The sequence below is a fragment of the Leopardus geoffroyi genome, chromosome C2, assembly GCF_018350155.1.
Source record: "Leopardus geoffroyi isolate Oge1 chromosome C2, O.geoffroyi_Oge1_pat1.0, whole genome shotgun sequence".
In the NCBI taxonomy this organism is placed as follows: Eukaryota; Metazoa; Chordata; class Mammalia; order Carnivora; family Felidae; genus Leopardus; species Leopardus geoffroyi.
Window position 1 is genome coordinate 31,034,942 of NC_059333.1, and position 20,422 is coordinate 31,055,363.

The 20,422-nt window shown below is 35.2% G+C and overlaps 1 protein-coding gene across 21 annotated transcripts in view; it reads left to right on the plus strand.

Annotated features, from left to right (window-relative positions):
• The window catches only part of ROBO2 (roundabout guidance receptor 2), a 1,707,596-nt gene that overhangs the window by 1,637,765 nt on the left and 49,409 nt on the right, over positions 1-20,422 (plus strand). For 20 of the 21 annotated variants that reach the window (XM_045501643.1, XM_045501642.1, XM_045501641.1 and 17 more), the window contains 3 exons: positions 2,870-3,052; positions 13,202-13,244; positions 14,668-14,795. In XM_045501643.1, the coding sequence (XP_045357599.1) occupies positions 2,870-3,052; positions 13,202-13,244; positions 14,668-14,795 (354 nt within the window). The remainder of the gene's footprint in view (positions 1-2,869; positions 3,053-13,201; positions 13,245-14,667; positions 14,796-20,422) is intronic. The other variant, XM_045501648.1, reaches the window with a different exon arrangement.

The following is a 20,422-nucleotide window of genomic DNA, read 5'->3' on the forward strand; positions in this document are numbered from 1 at the left end:
TACTTTGATTTAAAATTTTCAAGCAATCTTGTTTAATAATATATCTATTGTTTCTTTAATCATTTGGCCATTTAATGCTTACCTTATATAGTTGGTAATAATATGTGGAACAGCTGCAAACTTTCACAGTAATAGGTACAATCGAATCTGATGTGTCTAATTAATTTTTAGTCCAACAAATTAGTTTTGTTCTTCATTACTCTCCAATGGGAGAAAGACATTACATTTCATTATATTTTTTGTCTGCAAGAACAATGGAGCGTTACAGGTCACATGCATCCCTTGTCTATACTCTAATTAGTCCAACTGACAACATTTTTCAAAAATACCAGAAGCATAAGAAATAGTAATAAACCTTGGGTAACATATATATCACACTATACCAAATATGATATTTTATGGACCTTTTACACAAATGAAGGACACATTTTCTTTTCTCTTTGTTCTATAAGGTGTTTGTTTTCTTTTTAGTAACTATTAGTAGTTAGAAAAATCGCCAGATATGTGCATGTCTCATATTGAAAATATGAGCTCAGTTTAAATACATTTTTTAAAATGTTTATAATTGATAGAGGGCAAGTGAGCAGGGGAGAGGCAGAGAGCCTAATGTAGGGCTTGAACTCATGAACCATGAGATTATGACCTGAGCTGAAGTCAGATGCTTAACCAGTTGAGCCACCCAGGTGCCCCTTTAAATACATTTTAAACTAAGTTTATATGTATAATAATAAAGGGCAAATAGGTTGGAAAAATTAACCAGGTTTATTACATAAGTGAATCTGGTTTTCACATCTAGAATTTAACACAAAAGACATTTCAGAAATAGAATATAAGTATGCATAACAAAAATATTAGCAGCTGTAAGAAACAAGCCTATGTACTGATTGGCTTAAAAAAATAAAGGTTGTTTATTTTTTCTTATTCATAGCCCTGTCTAGTATGGAATAGCAGAATGGGTGGGGCTTCTACTCCACAGTTATTCAGGGGATTTCAATCCTTCCAGTCACTAGCTGTGCCATCTTTGAGCGGGGTCAGAATCCTCCAAAGATCCGCTCTTTCTATTTAACATTAGGAAGGAAAGAGAATGTCAAGTATTGTTACAGTAGTGTCTGGGTCAGATCTGGAAGTAGTATGCATAACTTGTGCCCCTGCTGTATTGGCCAATAACTCAGTCACTTTGTTTCACTTCAACTACAAGCGAGTCTGGGAAATGTAGGTTAATTTCTGACCTGAAAGAAAGAAGAAACTAGTAAACAAGCCATCTGTGGTTTTCCAGATCTCACATCTGGACAATTTACAACTTATATCCCTGAAGTTATGTGAGTGGTTCTTAAAGTAACCTGTACCTATACCTGGGTCCTAATTTTGAATCAACAAACTACTGTGTTCCTATCAGCCTCTTTACATACATTATCTTAAATAACACTCCCAAATATTTGAAACAGGACTGTTGCCAACTAGCAGAAACAGGTACTTGAAAAGATTAAGTGACCTACATGAGGTTATTGCTTACTTAAGCTAGTAAGTGGCAGGGATGATATTCAAACAGAAAACTTCAAAGACCGTGTTCTTTCTAATATATTGTAGTGCCATGATAACTAAAACAATGAACATCTTTGGATGTAATATGTTGAAATTAGCCATATTTCAATTTCAATTTCTTTTAAAAAGCCTTTGATTAGTAATTAACAAGATATGATGTTGACATTACAAATAATTTCACATCAGTGTGTAAATTTCTTAATCTCTTATATAAACACCTAACCTAAATCTTTGCTCTTAAGTGATTCTATGATTCCATGAGTTTTTAACTATTTTAAAATGTGGATTAAGATTTTAATTATCTCTGAGACGTCTAAATTCTCAAAAACATGAGTATTTCTAGAATAATAGTCCAGATTTAAATGTTTATTTTAGTGGGTCATCTGGGTGACTCAGTTGGTTAAGCGTCTGATTTGATTTCAGATCAGGTCCCGAATCTTATAGATCCTGAGATCAATCCCCGTGTTGGGCTGTATGCTGACAGCACAGAGCCTGCTTGGGATTCTCTCTCTCCCTCCCTCTCTCTCTGGCCATCTCCTGCTTGCTCTCTATCTCTCTCTCAAAATAAATAAATTAATTTTAAAAAGTAAATGTTTACTTTAGTAACATAGACCTTAGAATTAATTTTAAAGTTGTCTTTTTAATTAAACCTACAAGTGGATTTTCAAATTAGTTTAGTTTTAAAGGAATATGTGAGATTTATCTTTTTGTGACATTTTAATTATAGACACTAATCTCTATGAAAATATACTTCTATAATTGTCATTGTTTTATATAGTAGTTTTAATACATTCCAAAAAAAAATTAAAGGCTGTTTGATCAAAATAAATTCCCTGTTAGCATATTAAGGATAATATTAAGTTACCTATTTTTAAATCTTGAACACTTCAACTTAGGCAGTGCTATAGAGGATAGACAATTTATAAATACCCTGTGAATGTTGTAGTTGCTTTTTAAAATTTTATTTTAGCAAGACTATATTAAAATATGCTTTATTTGGCTGAAGAAAAGTTGCTGTTATTTTGCCCACTAGCACTTGCATTAGTACTTATTTATAAGGCAATAAATCAAGAAGCAGTTCTGAATCTATTCATAGTAACCCCAAGCATAAGGGAGCAATGTTCTTAATCACATTTTAAACTCATAACTTGATTCTTCTTCTGAAATGTACAATATACGCTTATCAATAATTTTGACAGGCTCAGAGCACAATTATTACCTACCTTCATAGGAATTTTCTAATTTTCTCTGCCTTTGGTACACCATGTATGTATTCCTGTGTTGACTTTCATAATAATGTTTACTAAAACTATTATTTCTTCCACAGGGGGACGTAATGAAGTTGTCATTACTGAAAACAATAACAGCATAACTGAACAAATCACTGATGTTGTGAAGCAACCAGCCTTTATAGCTGGTATTGGTGGTGCCTGCTGGGTAATCTTGATGGGTTTTAGCATCTGGTTGTATTGGCGAAGAAAGAAGAGAAAGGGACTCAGTAATTATGCTGGTAAGAGACTATTTCTAGCTAAGAAAACCTCTTATCTTTAGGAATGTAATGAAATGAAAGAGAAGGAATGGAATTGAATAACGAATGAGTAAATGAACGAATGAATGAATAGATGTTTTGGGCTTGTTTTAAACACCTGCTCTGTAAAATGCAATTATAAACAACGTGCTTTAATGCATCTCTTTTCCATATTACGTTATAAACACAAGGCAAGCTTTTTGCTTGTATCTCCAATGAAGTGCAACAAGAATGCACATGGATATGTGTAACCATTTTTTTCTCAAGTAGTTCTTCAAAACAGTCACTCACAAGCACAGCACACACACACACACACACACACACACACACAGACTGCATGCTATGCAGCCATTATTTGAGAAGTGGATTTAGGCAAGAGCGTTACTAACATGCTCAGTAAGAACAAAAATATTTAAAATATAGCTTTTAGTATTTCAAGACGCAGATTACAGTAGGACATGTCCCGGACGGCAAATAAAAATAAGAAAAAAAAAATCTCATCACAATTAATAAGACTGATGAGGCATGAATTAAATGACTTAATAATCACTTAAAGAGGGTGTCTATTTCAAGGTAACCCATCATCATTTTAGAAGGAAGAAAAAGGAGAAGGAAAAGAAGCAGCAGAAGAAAAAGAAGATCCTAGATATTCTATTTGCAAAAATGTTTTCTTTTTAGAGTCTGAAACAGAATTTCAAGGAGTCAAAAATTGTGACCTTCAAAACATTTCTGAGGCAGAGGAGATAGGGGAGGGGGTGGAATTATCAAGTCAGTGATTAGAAGAGTGAACTCAGTAATGAAGCTATAGTTAATAATCATTTTAATTGCAATTCATTTTAAGTATTTCCTCTAACAACAATCATAAAAATAAGTTGTCTCACAATATTTCACACTTTCTAGAATTTAGAAGGGAATAATTTTCATTTAACATCATCCTACAAACATTTTAGAATTTTTTGACACATTTTATTCAGTCTTCTATTTCTAGTTTTAATTTTAAGTTTAAATGTTTACAAATGTCTTAATAACTGATTTTGACAGAAACTTCATAGTTTATTAAGCTTATATGCTGCTGTAGCTTGTAGGCTTCTAAGCCACTGATAATGTCTAAATACTGCAAAATGGAAGGGATAGGACCCACTTGGTTGTCTTACTGGTTATTTAACAGTATTTAAATATGATGATTTGATTCTAACGTTATGGCTCATATCTGTATCTTATGAAAATAAAGCTTATTATTTACTGGTTAGAATACGTTTCAAAGACTAGAGAAAGCAGTATAGTGTATCCATTGAAAAGGGGATTCCAAACTTTGTGACTTGCAATCATACTCCCATTCTCATATTCCATTGGTCGCTGATGGTTTCTCCCTTGTGTTTTATCATTCTGAGTGCTATCTCACCACATCAGGGAGGCATTCTTCCCAGCAAGGAATACTAGGTAATAACTGCCAAGTGTCAGAGTCTTGAACATTCATGATATTTCATGTACTTCTTGTTCTGCAGTCCAGTCCTCTACTTTCACTCCTTGTAGGTATTGTCCATCAACCCATCTATTTAATCAATCACCATGTTACAGTTCATCCCTGTGATGCACGTACAAATCATCTAAGTCATAGGGAAGAACTGACTTAATTCATGGGCTAGTTTATGTTTATCCCTTTGCTTGACCTAAGTGAAAATAATAAGAGATTGACCGTGCTAGTTTCACTGCAAAGTTCTAAGATATCCACATTCGAGGCATTACATTTTTATCCCCCACATTCATTCCCTCACTCCTTACAAATAACATAGCTCTCTTAACTTTTAGGTTTGTGCTTTTAGTAAAATTATATCAGACTTCCTTGTTCTTCTTTTTCTTCTCCCTTTTATTATTTTTTTTTAATATCAGTTCTTTTTAAAACCTATGCATTTAATTTGAAAATATCTGTTGGTTTTTGAGCTTGACAAGAATAGTACAGTTCCTATTATCATTTCTCATTGTGATTGATATCCATCTGCTTGTAGAGGAACTGCTAACTCAGAAGGTGCTATGCCCTTCAAATATTTTGGAATAAGGCCAAGCCAGAGAGCAGCCTTTCAAAACCTTTATACTTAATTGATAGATGGCTGACTCCCAGAATGGATTTACCTTCAACTAATAATTTGCCTTCTAGCAACTGATGTTCTCTGCTAAGTGAGAAGCAAATGAAAATCCAAACCACAGGTACCTAGCAACGTATATCTGACTTTATGATCTTTTTTATAATCTCCGTCCATGTACATCCTACCCTTCACCTGTTAAAATTTTCATATTCTTGTCCTTATACAACTTTAAAAATGGGGATTTTAAATAGGAATGATTAGTGGAATATGTATCAAAGTTTAAAATTTCTGATGTTGTAGGAGCACAAAGATTTCATACAAGGCTATTTTTTTCTTTCTTTGAAGTGTGTTATAAAACTTATAGGGAATATACTTGATTTGTACTTGTTCTATTTATATTTTGGTTTTCATAAAACTTCTCTGGGAATGTTTTAAATTTTACCAGTATGAAAGCAATGTCATTTTCCTCACAAAATGGAAAGCCTACTGTTTTCACATTTTTACTGCATGGTAATGTCTATATAGTGTCCAAACTTTATTGTTAATTCATGAGAGCATTGGTAATTTTTTTTCCCTAAATAAACAAAAAGTCTATTTTGGGATAAGTATTTAGATTAATTTTGTAACATAAGATATTTCCTTTCTTTCCAACCTCAGTTGTGATCTTGGATTATACTTAAACATCTGGTGCAATTTATATATATTAATATATAATATATATTTCATGCAATTTGTATATATACACACATTTTATTTTATTTTGCTTTATTTACTTATTTTTTTTTGAGAGAGAGAGGGTGCAACTGAATAAGGGGCAGAGAGAAGGCAAGAGAGAGAGAATCTCACACAGGCTCTGCACCATCAGCATGGAGCCCAAAGTGAGGCTCCTGATGCGGGGCTCAATCTCACCCAGTGGGGCACCTGTGCTCACCCAAAGCAGGGCTCATGCTCACCCAAAGGGAGACTTGAACTCACCCTATGTTGGGGGGGAGGGGGGGGAGGCTGAAGCTCACCTGATGCGGGGCTCAAACTCAGGAACCTTGAGATCATGACCTGAGCCGAAGTCAGATGCTTGACCAACTGAATCACCCAGCTGCCCCTATACATGCATTTTAATAAAGCTTGACTGACTCTAAGTAGAATTGTAAAGCAGGTAAAATTTGATTTCAGCACTCCCTTTTCTCTGCTTCATTCCAAATCTCCTTTTACCACTAGAAGTAGAACAGGGAAGATTTTAACTAGTGGGAAGACATTTCAATATCTTTCAGGTTGGAAATTCTCTCAGCAGGCAGCCTTCCACTCACCCTGTGCAGGAAAAAACTTACTGACTTTTTTTAAAACTAATCTTTGTGTATCTGTCATGTGGAAAATTATATTTGAATGTTTAGAAGGAAATAAAATAAAAACATGCTACTCAATATTGATACTTTTCATATATCGGAGGATTTAACATATTTATCACAGAACACTAGTGAATGACACCTCACATTGTAAAAATGAATATCAAGTATCAAAGGCAGGGGCGCTTGGGTGGCTTAGTTTGTTAAGTGTCCTACTCTTCAGCTCGGGTCATGATCTCACGATTTCTGGGTTCAAGCCCAATGGCAGCACAGAGCCTGCTTGGGCTTTTCTCTCCTCCTCTCTCTCTCTCTGACACTCCCGCTGTCTCAAAATAAATAAATAACCTTAAAATAATGAATTAAATGCAAACTTATATATTTAAATGATCTGAGAGGAGAATTTGGCCTGAATATACTTTGTTTCTTTACATAGCAGATAGTGGAGATTTCCCCAGGGCAATGTTACATGCTAACTTCTTATTCAATTGTTTCCTATTTATCCTTTCTTTAATTCTTCAGATACAATCACATGTCACCTCTTTGCATATGGTGCAAAGAAAGGCAGCTTGAACAACAACAAAAAAGGGAATCCTTATATTCTATGTGAAATCATTTTATACTTTCATACAACATCATACAATGTTATTTATCTTACGCTCCATTGAGCACTAAAAGTCTACTTGTCACTGCTTGTGAGGTTCATGACTGCTCGACTAATTCACCACTTGAATTGTTGTAACATCAAATGAACTGTAAAAAGATTTGGGCAGAGAAAACAGAGCATATGAGGTGATTTTTGAATCTGGAGTAAATGTTTGATCACAGGTATAACAGTATTTGTGAATAGATAAATAAACAACATAAGTTTGAATAAAAACCATGTAGCTCACAGGAGAGGTCTGTGTTGCTATATGTATATATAATATACATACTCATATATATCCATTTTATAATCCTCATGAAGGCTAATGACTCTTTTCAAACTTACATTGTTCACTTTTCTTATTCACAATTTTTAAGTCATCAACTTTTTAATGAAAGTATGTATTTTGCACCTTTAAAGGGGTGAGTGATACTTTATAAGTATTACCTCTGAGAATAACAGGCTTTATGAAACTCAGTAAATATAAACAATATATTATTGAGTAAGCAAATTATGAAATGCTAAACACTTCTTACATAGCTTTAAAACTGTTGGTAAAATATAAATTATTTGACAAAACTATCCAAAGAGAGCTAAAAGATTTGATGGAATTTTTACACTCCGATTATCTGGGCTGAGTTAATGCTTATTAAAAGAGGATTAATCTACATTCATATTTGAGAAATAGCTTATCAGGAGAGGGAATGAGGCTTGGCTGGCAACATTAAAGTTTCCATTTGGAGTAGGAAAATGTGGCCTACTAGAGATAGGCACTCTGAAAGCTTCCTTACCTCAAAATGTCAATTTACCACATAGTTACATTTCCCTTCCCCCTCAATTCTAGCAGGCATGAGATTAGGATTAATCCTGTCAGATAATAGTAGAGGTACTTTCTGTATGACATAAACTTGCAAAATCTCTTTACCTTATTTCCTTTATAAATATTGCAATAAATTCAAAATATTTAATGCAATTCTAAAGCGTTTCAGATTGTGGTGTCTGTAGAACTTTTTGGACATCTTAGCATGATCCAGTTAGCTTTAGATTAAAAAAAAAAAAAACAAAAAAACTTCTATATGTTGTTCCCTGAAAGTTCTTAACTTTATATACTAGCAGGGACTCGTTCCTGGTAAAGATTCACACTTATTTCAAATTTATCTCTGGTAAGCACAAAGTTATTACACTGTGATTATCAAAATCATGACTAGAGCCAAATTTTCCAACGACCTCTCTTTCCCTCCCTCTTGCTTTTAAATTCAAGGAAGTTCAACATCTTTTTGAAATGAAAGCCAGATCAAATCAGAAGAAATAGCTTGCAATTTTCTGTGGCATTTATTTTCCCCCCCTCTGGAAAGAAAGAAAGAAAGAAAGAAAGAAAGAAAGAAAGAAAGAAAGAAAGAAAGAAAGGAAAGAAAAGAAAGAAAGAAAGAAAGAAAGAAAGAAAGAAAGAAAGAAAGAAAGAAAAAGAGGCAAGAAGGAAGGAAGGGAGGGAGCAGGGGAGGAAGGAAGAAAGAAAGAGAGAAAGAGAGGAAGGGAGGAAAGGAGAAAAGAAAGAAGGAGGATGGGGGGAGGAAAGAAGGAAGAAAGAAAGAAAACGAAAAAAGACATGAGGAGAAAAATGCTAATCAAAACACCATATATGACTTCTATTTGTGAGTTCTAATTGCTTGTCCTTATTTCTAGTCTACTTTTCATTTCATGGTCTAATGAAACAAAGTTACTTTTGGTCTACTTTTCAAGATGGAACAAATCCAGAAGTTTGGAGTATGTGGTAAAAAGGAAACTTGAATATTTGTCATATATTTTTTCTTTCTTTACAAAGATAACTAATCAAACATTTTATAGTCAGGGTTTCTTTTTTTTTTTTTTTGGTTTGTTTTTTGGGTTTCTTTTGTCATGGAAGCATACAAAATAGAGAATTTTCATGTATACCAAATTCTGCTTCTGGACCATTTTAAGTTGGTCATGCATTTATATAATGTCCTGTTTGTTTTTGCCTTTGTACAGTTGGTATGGAGAGGTGCAAAGATAAGAGTCTGTATGGAATATTTTGCCAAAAGAGGTCTAGAAACCTTTGAAAACGTATTTTAATGATGACTGGAACACAAATTGAAAATGGATATGTCCTAAATGCTTTGAAATTTAAATATATTTTACTGACAACATTTAGCATAGAGTCCTTAGCATAGACTCCATTCTCTAACACATCTTTAATTTAACCTTGATGATATTTCCCCAGTATTCTATGTGTTAAAATACATATAACATAAAAGGTACTATTTTGACTATATTTAAGTATACAGAGTGGTATCATTAAAAACATTCATGATGTGCGATCATCACCACCATCCACCTCCAAAAGTTTTTTCATCTTCAAATTGAAATTTTATACCCTGTAAATAATAACACCCCATTCCCCCTCCACTGCTCTAATCCCTGGAAATCACCTTTCTACTTCCTGTCTATGATTTTGGCTGCTCCAACTTCCTCCTATTAGTGGAATCATATAGTACTTGCCTTTTTGTGACTGATTTATATCACTTAGCATAATGTCCTCAAGTTCACCCAGGTTTTAGCATGTCAGAATTCTCTCCTTTCTTATAGCTGAATTGTATGTATATAAAACCATTTTTTGTATCTATTCATCCATCTATGGACATTTTGATTGCTTCCAAGTTTTACCTATTGTGAATAACAGTACTATGGACATAGGTCTACAAATATCTTTTGAGACCTTGCTTTCAGTTATTTTGGGTATATACTCAGAAATGGAATTGTTGGATCATATGGTAATTTTATATTTTTAAATTTTGAGGAGCCACCCGTTCCAATTTCACTACAGTTCCAATTTCTCTCCTTGTCGAGACTTGTTATTTATTGTGTCTTGCATAGTAGCCATCCTGATGGATGTGAAGTAGTGTCTTATTGTAATTTTGGTTTTTATTTCACTGATATTCAGTGATGCTGAGCATCCTTTCAGGGCTTAGTGGCCATTTGAATGCTCTCTGTTTGGTAAAATTTTGAGTGTGGCCTTATAACTTTAAAGTTCATATTTTATGAAGAATTTACCAGTAGTATATAAAAGTACAACTTAATTTTGGGGCCTCTGCTTCAGTTGCCTTTTTTTTTCCCTCTAATATCACTTATTGCTCTAACAATAACGGAAAGTTTGGATGGGGACGGAGGAGCATCTAAATTAGGAAAAATACTTAGCTTGTTTCCACAGATCTTCAAAATAGCACATTTTGAGGTGTAGCCTATCAGTGCCTGCTTATTTGCATATTCACAATGATATTCACAACATTATCTTAACTCTCTCTTAGTAGAGTAAAACATTCACTTGATAGCCCATTAAAAAAAAAACACATAACTAGAAAGTCACATCACATGGAAAAAAGCTAATTAGCTGTACTGTTTTCACATTTTGTGTGCACATTTTTTTCCTTAATCAGGACTTTATTTAATAGCTCCAGTGCTCAATATTTTTTTTATCAATTGTTTCAAATTAATCCTTTTTTTGTTTTTGTTAAAGGCAATTATTAATGGGACCCAGTGTGGTATGGGCCACTGCTGATTCTTGTCTCCCATCACTTAAGCGAGCTTGTCAGGAAGTAGAGTAGCGATCAGTGTCCTTTCATCTTCTCTGAGGAGATGTCCAAAGCCAGTTCTGGGCAGACGCAAAGGATATGTCAGGACTGTTTTGTAATGAACTTGAGATGTTACCTGAAAAATTGAGGAGGCAATGTAGTTCAGGTGCCAGCAAGATGTTTCTGAAGTCCTGACAGACCCTGGGAATCATGATCATGATCATGTCACCTAATTATGATGTTGTGAGAGATATGTCCTTGGATGACCTTAGGGAAGGGACTGGGGAACTGCATTTGGAAACTGACAAAATTTAAAGAGCAATCATATTTCATGGCAAAAACTTGAGGAAAAATGAATTATGGAGAGATTATTCAAATTAAAATGATTTACTGTCTGTATATTTTAAGTGACAATATAGGTTCTATGTACTTAAGGTATGAATCGATTCTTGGGGGGAATAATGTCCCCTAACATTATGACTCAGTCAGTTGAGCATTTGACTCTTGATTTCAGCTCAGGTCATGATCCCAGGGCCTAGGGATCAAGCCCCACACTGGGCTCCACACTGAGCATGGAGCCTGCTTAAGTTTCTTCTTTTTCTGCCTCTGTCCCTGTCCCCTACTAGTGCTCTCTCTGTCCACCAAATTAAAAATTATATATATGTATATATATATATATATATATATACACACACACACACACACACACACACACACACACACATATATATGTATGTATATACATATATATGAATCAATTCATAAACTTTTAATTTTACATTTACTCATTAGGAAATCGTGGTAAATATAATTTGTAGATTCCAAATATGGGATATATTGGATTCACATCTATGCAATGTTTTTTTTTTTCTTAGTTTTTTTTTAATGTTTCTAGTGTTTATTTAAATTCGTTATTTAACATGCAATGTAATATTAGTTTCAGTTGTACAATATAGTGATCCAATACTTCCATACGATACCCGGTGCTCAGCAGAGCAAGTGCTCTCCTTAATCCCCATAACCTATTTCCCCCTTCCTCCCACCCACCTCCCCTCTGGTAGCCATCAGTTTTTTCCTTCATCCCCAGGAATGGGTTTAGCTGATCTATGTTCATTTTAGTCAGAATTGCCATTTTGCAATCCATAAACTAAACAGCAAAATTTTTCCATGATCTTAGAGTTAACTCTTTGAGAGGCAAAATTTGATCCATGCCAATGTGAAACTATTTATACATTTTATCCCACTAATCATGAATATTTGTATTTTATTGCAAACATATTTAAAAAAAAACCTTTGAATAGAGTTTCTGTCTTAGATCCTCTCTGTAGAATGCATTATATTACCTTTCTGAAATCTGAAACATTTTGAATACCAAATATGTTTGGCTTTTCAAAGGTTTTGGATAAGAAATGATGGATCCTAACTGATATTTACGTTCTTTGGCCAATCCTTGAAGCCCATTTTTATGTTGATAGCTTTGTGGAATGGAATCTAGTGTCTGGAGGGAGTAGATTCTCCAGCTTTAATTCTATGGGATGCTTGTTGGTGTGACTAATAAGTTCAAGAGTTTTATAAAGGACTTAAGTTTTTGCAATTATTACATGCAATTTGAATAGACTCAGTATCAAATATTTGAAGATTTTATTTTTTGTGAAGGTTGGATGATAAAACAAAGCACTCAGCACATTATTCTCTATTAATTATAGTTTATGTCTATTGTAACTGTAGTTGTTCAACTCATAGTGATTAATGGTGTCCTTCAAAGGATCTGTGATGATGAGGAATATGTCGTCAATCAATACCTGTTTATCTTTTTCACTGGCAGAATATTATTGCCTGTTTGAACTATTTTGTTTCTTTCTAAAAATTTTTTAAGGTTTATTCATTTTTCAGGAACAGAGAGAGACAGAGTGTGAGGCGGGGAGGGGCAGAGAAAGAGGGAGACACTGAATCTGAAGCAGGCTCCAGGCTCTGAGCTGTCAGCACAGACCCCAACGCAGGGCTCGAACTCACAGACCATGAGATCATGACCTAAGCTGAAGTAGGACACAACCAACTAAGCCATCTAGGCACCCCATGAATGATTTTGTTTCAATTTCTATTATGTGCATTTTATGTTGTGCCTTCTAATTAGGACACCCACATATTAAGATTAAAAGTCATGGTTTGATAATCCCCCATGAATGCATGTAATCTTCCACTGCCACTATATATTCCAGTTGTAACAGTTTTTGACCTCTAAGTACAAATTGCCCTTTTGACTTAACCATACAATTGGCTTGAAGTATTTTTAGATGTCTTATTAAACGATGGCTTTGCCCTGGGCCAAACCACTGCTTCTTATTCTCTGTACAATTATGTTACTTATATTTTGTTACAATCCCAGAGGCCTCAGCCCTAAAGTAAGGACCAGTATGTAGCTGTTATTAATCGTAATTAATATTGACTACTTGTGTGTGTCTTTCTTTTGTTAACAGTTACATTTCAAAGAGGAGATGGAGGACTAATGAGCAATGGGAGGTATGCTAAGAAGATTCTTTCTTCTTCTTAGTTTAATCAGGACTGAGAACGCTATAGTAAAGGCTATTATTGTAATAAACGATCACTTACAAGTCTGAGAATTCTAGGAGGAATTAAATGGCTTACCACAAGGTTTAATGATCTATCTGTTGTGCACTTTAGAGGAATCAAGTCCAGATGTTTCATATCTCCCAGATGCCCCTGAAGAAATTAGTAGTAAATATCACAAGGAATGTGTTCATTTGTTAGCAGGATGTTTATTGCATTAATTAGACATTAGCAAATGAAGTTGCTGTTGTTTAAGACTCCTTATTGGCTCTCACTAAATTGCTGTGAGTGAACAATTACACATAATCGATCACAAAGTAAATGATTCATGGATGATGAATAGGCTGTAGATTGATAGGACTGGATTCCACAACTTTGGATACTCAATTGAAATTGATAAAAGCTGATAACAAACCCATATATCCTCATCTATTTTCCCTTTGCCAATATGGAGATTGTAATTAGGCTCTGGTAATAACTTCCAATCTCCCATTTAATCAATATTTTAGCAAAAAGAGATTAGGTCTAATGAGAGCTAGTGCATGTAGCAAGTAAGCAGTTGGATCTTCTTATTGCAGTTTCCATAGAAACACATGTTTCTCTCTTAGGGACTGCACAGAAATGGTCTATCAAAAATAAAGTACAATGATTATAGATGTTGCTATTTCTTTGTAAATATGCTAATAATCTGGAAAGGAATCGGATTCCCATCTTTTATATCAAAAATAGGAATTCTTTATTAAATATGAGGTGAGGGAAGTTTTTCTCATAGTCTCTACTCACATGCTGGATGAGATCACAGTGAATCTTTAATTACCTTAAAGATCTTTCATATACCCCTAATATTTTGCAGTTTGGAGATATGGAAATGTGCTATTGATGGGACAATATGAATACTGTTCATTAATTTTCTTCAAGTTCTTTGCCTCTAAATCAAGCATGAGGGCTCATAACAGGGATTACAGCCTACAGGGGACAGATAAATATGGGGGCTGCAGGAATCGAGGAAGCAATAGCCCAAAGTCCTGGAAATGGCTGATACCGAGCAGTCACTCTGAGCAATTGTTCCCTTGAGGTGCCAATTTATCATCAAACCTTGTTTCAGGATCCTGCTATGTTGCCAATTCCCGCCAGTTTCAGGGCAGACAACTAAATTCATTTGGATGTCAGCAGAATCCCAGGCAGCATGCTTCTGCTTCTACTGACAGGCTATATAGAGTCTTAACCACTGAATTTCCTTAATTCTTGAGAACCTACACATTTTCATTTGAAGTGAATTAAAAGCTTCCTCAATTCTTTAATCTTGTGCATGAGGCAAGTGTCCGAATCTTTCATCGAGCTCCATGGGTTGATTTCCCTTTAATTTCTGTTTTAGCCGTCCTGGTCTTCTAAATGCTGGTGATCCCAGTTATCCATGGCTTGCAGATTCGTGGCCAGCCACGAGTTTACCAGTAAACAATAGCAATAGTGGCCCGAATGAGATTGGGAATTTTGGACGTGGAGGTAAGTTGTGCTATTCAAAATGTTGTCATTTGTTTTCTTGGCTTTCCTGAGTGTTTTTAAAAAAAAAAAAAATTGGGGGGCGCCTGGGTGGCTCAGTCAGTTAAGCGGCCGACTTCGGCTCAGGTCATGATTTCACAGTCCGTGGGTCCGAGCCCCGCATGGGGCTCTGTGCCGACAGCTCAGAGCCTGGAGCCTGTTTCAGATTCTGTGTCTCCCTCTCTCTCTGACCCTCCCCCGTTCATGCTCTGTCTCTTTTTTCACATTTATTTATTTTTTTGAGACAGAGAGAGACAGAGCATGAACGGGGGAGGGTCAGAGAGAGAGGGAGACACAGAATCTGAAACAGGCTCCAGGCTCTGAGCTGTCGGCACAGAGCCTGACGCGGGGCTCGAACTCACCGTGAGATCATGACCCGAGCTGAAGTCGGATGCTCAACCGACTGAGCCACTCAGACGCTTCTCCTAAGTGTTTTTTTTTTTCAACGTTTATTTATTTTTGGGACAGAGAGAGACAGAGCATGAACGGGGGAGGGGCAGAGAGAGGGAGACACATAATCGGAAACAGGCTCCAGGCTCTGAGCCATCAGCCCAGAGCCTGACGCGGGGCTCGAACTCACGGACCACGAGATCGTGACCTGGCTGAAGTCGGTCGCTTAACCGACTGCGCCACCCAGGCGCCCCTCCTCCTAAGTGTTTTTAAAAACATGTACTAGAGAATATTTTCTTCCATGATTAAAATTAGTGTAGCGCATGTGTGAACAGTGCTAAATATTTTATGTATAAAACTATTGCATCTATATGACCTTGAATAAAACTAAGCTTTAAGGAAGTGATTACTAACCACAATGACAATATTCATAATACATTTTGTTTTTAGGACTATTCATACACAATTAGTGAAATCAGGAACTATGCTGCTAACTGGAAATTAGAATTTTGAACTAGTCATTTCAGTTCTCTACATGTCATTCAACATAGATTTATTAAGTATGTCCTGTGTTCCTGCCACTATGCAGATGTTAAAAATAAAATATCAATATAAAGAGAGATGGTCCTTATCCTCACATGATATATCTTATAGAGTAGACAGTTCTTGAGAGTTGACATGTTGAGAGATAACTTAAAACTAGTTCTATCATTGTTAATGAGTGGCCCAAATAAAAGACAAAAAGGTGCTAAGTAGCTCATATGCTAAGGTCTTCAAAATGTGTTGCCACGATCCTCTCTGTAGGTCTTTATAAGGAGGCAGAATTTGACCTGCTATAAATAATTCCAGCCTCCCTACTGCTACCTTTTCATCCATTCAAAAGGAGAGTGGTGGGTTTAGAGAAAGATGAGACAAGAGAAGTCTGTGGTCTCAGTGTTTAGTTTGGCAGAAATAATTGACTTTTCCATTGGTGGAAAGCTCTGTAGATAGTAAATGCACTGGAGCTGCCTTGCCAGTACCCAGCATGAGAAAGCTGCCCACTGGGAGTAAGAAAGTTCTATGAATGGAGTGTTGTTTAAGTTGACATCTGAAGGAGGGGTAGAGATTAGTCAGAATTGTGGGAAAAATGTGTAGAGAGGAAACAACCATTTAAGGTTTATAAATAAGAAAGACATAGACTTAGTTGACAAAGGAATGAATTTCCTATTGAATATAAAGCAGTAGGCAGCAGAAGTGGTAAAAACAAAACAAAAAAAAAAAAAACAAAAAAAACAAACAACAACAACAAAAATACAGAGGGACAGATAACAGAGGGCCTTCTAAGTCACAGAGAGACTTTAAACTTTGTCCAAAAGGTAGTCAGAAGGCATCAATGAATTTGTAAGAGGAGAATGCTAAGATCCGAGTACAGTGTTAAGTCATCCAGCCTTCTGCTGAGTGATGAGTGGAGTTAGGGTAGAAAATGGAGTGATTAATTAGCAAAGGGGTGCTATGAGCCAAGAAAGTGTGGCTCAATCTGCTAGAGGATTTCTACACGTCTAGGTGGAATTAATGCTGGACCCAGGGCTAGGCTAAACTATTATAGGCTTCAGATGGGGACTTCACAGACATGAGTGCATAAACATACTGACTTAGAAGAATAATTATGGATACTGGCATTTTCTCTTCACAGATGGAATGCCAATGCATGCTTGAATATAATTAAAATAGTATTTCAAATAATAAAGCTACTAATTATTGCATAAGTCGGCATTCTGTCAATACCAACTTTAAGAAAGGGAGCCTTTTCTCATTCTTCAAATAAAATACAGACAATAACAATCCCCGTGTCATAGGTATATAATAAGGATTAAATGGGTAATTACATATACAGGTTTAGCACAAAGCGTGACATGCAAGAAGTGCCCACCATCAGTGTAGTAAATAAGAAAATTAAAAAAAATATATTGTTGTATGACTTCTCAGCTTCTGTAACCACCCCATTTAGGATGCTTACTTGCCAAAGCCTCTGAAAATGGCTATCTCCCCTAGTGACCAAACTCTGAACCCTGCAATTACAGGCTATGACTTTTCCATGAGTGGGTTCTATGTCTGAGCATCTCCTCACCAGGAGAGCAGATGACTCCTGTCTACCTTACCCAGAATGATTTTGTAAAAAAAAATTCTGTTCTGAAAGTTTTTATCTATCAAGGATTAGATGCCTCTTTTACTTGCTATATTTGTAGGTGATTAGTGCACCATTCTCTCTTTACATCAACAAATGAATGCCTAAAGATGGATAATATGTTTTGTTTTGTTTTTGTTTTTTCAGTTTGTAGCAGGCTACACTAACATCTAAAATGTCGCAGTCTAATTTAGTCAAAGGATACATTTATAGATTTTCGAGGTCTGTCTTCCATATCCACCTCATTTTTATGAAATATTTCACAGGTGAACATCAAGGCCAAGACGAAGTTTTTGCAAGGTTTACTGTGTTTCCTTTCAGTGTGATAGGTATTTTAAGCATTTACTGTGTACCAGGAGTAGGTAGGATTTTTTGTACATTTTATTTCATTTTCTTTGCATAATACATGTGTGCCATAGACAATAGATAATCATATTTACATTTTAAAGGCCAAGAAACTAAGGTTTATCAAAATGAATAACTTCAGATCTAGGTATAGAATATAGGTCTAACACATTTTAAAGTCTACGTTCTTTTGTATGCACTGCTCTGCAATTCTCAAGGTGGGATTCACATGTAGGATTGTATAACTATGTTCACTTAAAAGAATTATTGTGGATACTGACATTTCCCTTTTAAGAATGGAATACTAATACATGTTGAAATGTAATGAAAATAGTATTTTGAATAATAAAGTTACTAATTATTGCATAAGTCTGCATTTTGTCAATACAAACTATAAAATATTAATTTAATCATTTAGGGAGTGCTTACTCTCTGCAAAACACTAGGTGAGGAATTTATGGAAATTCAGGCATAAATCCCATATGTTCCTGTTCCTAAGTATCTTACAATACCAGGAAGGAGATAGTCATGTATGCAAGTATACCAGGCCAAAAGGAAAAACTGCATGGATCACTGAGGTGCTAAAAGCTGAGAAATGAATCATGACTGATTCCACCTGGAGGAAAGGGTTTCTGTAATTCATAGGTTTCAAACTCCACCGTTAACAAGTGCAAGTCAGCCTAAAGCACTCAGGAAAGGTAGATGTCGGCTCTAAGAAATGGAAAATGGAAGGTCCTGTCTAATGACGGAAGCACGGATTCATGTCCTATCTGTTAGAGGAAGGGTGGTCCAGAGTTCCAAACCAGCTGATATTATAGGATGCTTCCCTACATCCAGATATTCATCTATAGTCTTCCAATATTTCAACGTTTGAATATAATTCGATGATTTTTTGAAAATGTTAGAGTGATCAGATAATATTTGAAGGAAATCTGCAGCCCCCAAATCAATAGAGAAGCACTTAGACTTGAAGGCTGGCTAATTTCATCCAGCGGGGAGAAAGATTCTATTTCTAGCACTTCAGCTTTAGTTGTTGCAGAATAACATTCTATAGGTTTAGATCCTCAGACAACTTTTTTTTTCCATGTTTAAACATTTGAACATGCAACCATTTCAAAAACTTGTAGTTAACCTGGCTCACAGTCTAAGTACAAAGTTTTGGAAGGTCTCAAGTTCAAGATTTTGGGGAATTGGGGTCCATGCTGGAGAAACCTGACTTTCCAGTTAATATTATCAATGAACAATGTGAGAGGTGGCAGAAACAACACTCTGAAGATGTCTGCAGAATGAAGGATCTATTTTCATAATTTTGATATATTACTAAATATGAAATGTCTTTGAGAATGAAAATGATATTGACATTTGAGAATGAAGTACACTTTTTCATTATCAAATTTTCTAGTTATAAGTAAAAGCAAGAAGGGCAAAAATAGTTAAGGGATCTGGAAATCAAAAAACAATTTTACTTGCTTGTACAACTTCGTGAAATATTATATATTGAATATCTTTAATAAATCCACTGATATGCATTTAAAATATTTACTTTAATGAAGTATATATCCACATCATTGTAAAGCAAGTTGGAATTCCAGACTTCTGGAAGACCTAAATTATACACTGCACAAAATGCATTATAAATGTCTTATTCCTGGGGTGACTGGGTTGCTCAGTTGGTTAATCATCCAACTCTCAGTTTCAGCTCAGGTCATGATTTCACAGTTCATGGTTCAGGACCCACATGGGGCTCTGCTCTGGAAACTCAGAGTCTGCTTGGGATTCTCTGTCTCCTCTCTTTATGCCCCTCCCCTGCTCATGCTCTCTCAAAAATAAACTTAAAATACATACACACATATATACATACATACATACATACATGTCTTGTTGCTATTGCTAAAGAAGATAATTTTTAACTTTAAAAATTATCATCATTATTTTTAAATGTTTATTTTTATTATTTTGAGAGAGAGACAGAGAGTGTCCAAGCAGGAGAGGGGCATAGAGAAGGGGAGAGAAAGAATCCCAAGCAGGCTCTGTGGTGACAGATGCAGAGCCCGTTGCAGAGCTCAATCTTATGAACTATGAGATCGTGACCAAAATCAAGAGTCAGACACTCAACTGACTGAGCCACTCAGGTGCCCCCAAATTATTATTTTTATAAGAATCTTTGTTTCAAGTACTATTAGGTATCATCAAATCTAAAAATTTTAGGATATTTTGACTAAATTTCTACTTCCACTTTTTCTTGTGATGATAATTTAGTTTTGGTACAACAATAGTTAGGTTTATTACTTAATATTACACTACTTTAGCCAGTTGAAAATTTCCTATAATTGAAGAAATCAAGTGGGTTGACGACCCAAAGTCCTATGAAGTGTGGCTTTCAGAACATAGATTATTAAGGAACATACTATAATTAGATTCACTTTTAACTCTACATGATTGAAAATCTGCCATTTACTATTATTGTCGTTGTTGTTGTTGTTGTTTTAATTTTAGTATCTTTCTTCTTAAAAAAAGGAAAAATAAGAGCTCAGGAGAGAATGGCACTTCTGAACCAGAAAGCATAGTGTAAAGATAATTCAGCACACCAAAAGATAAATGGACTGATTGATACTCAGTGTTGTTACTAAAATTTAATTTTATTCCTGCTGTATTAAAACTTGAAACTGTAATTCTCCTCTTCTAAGAGTTA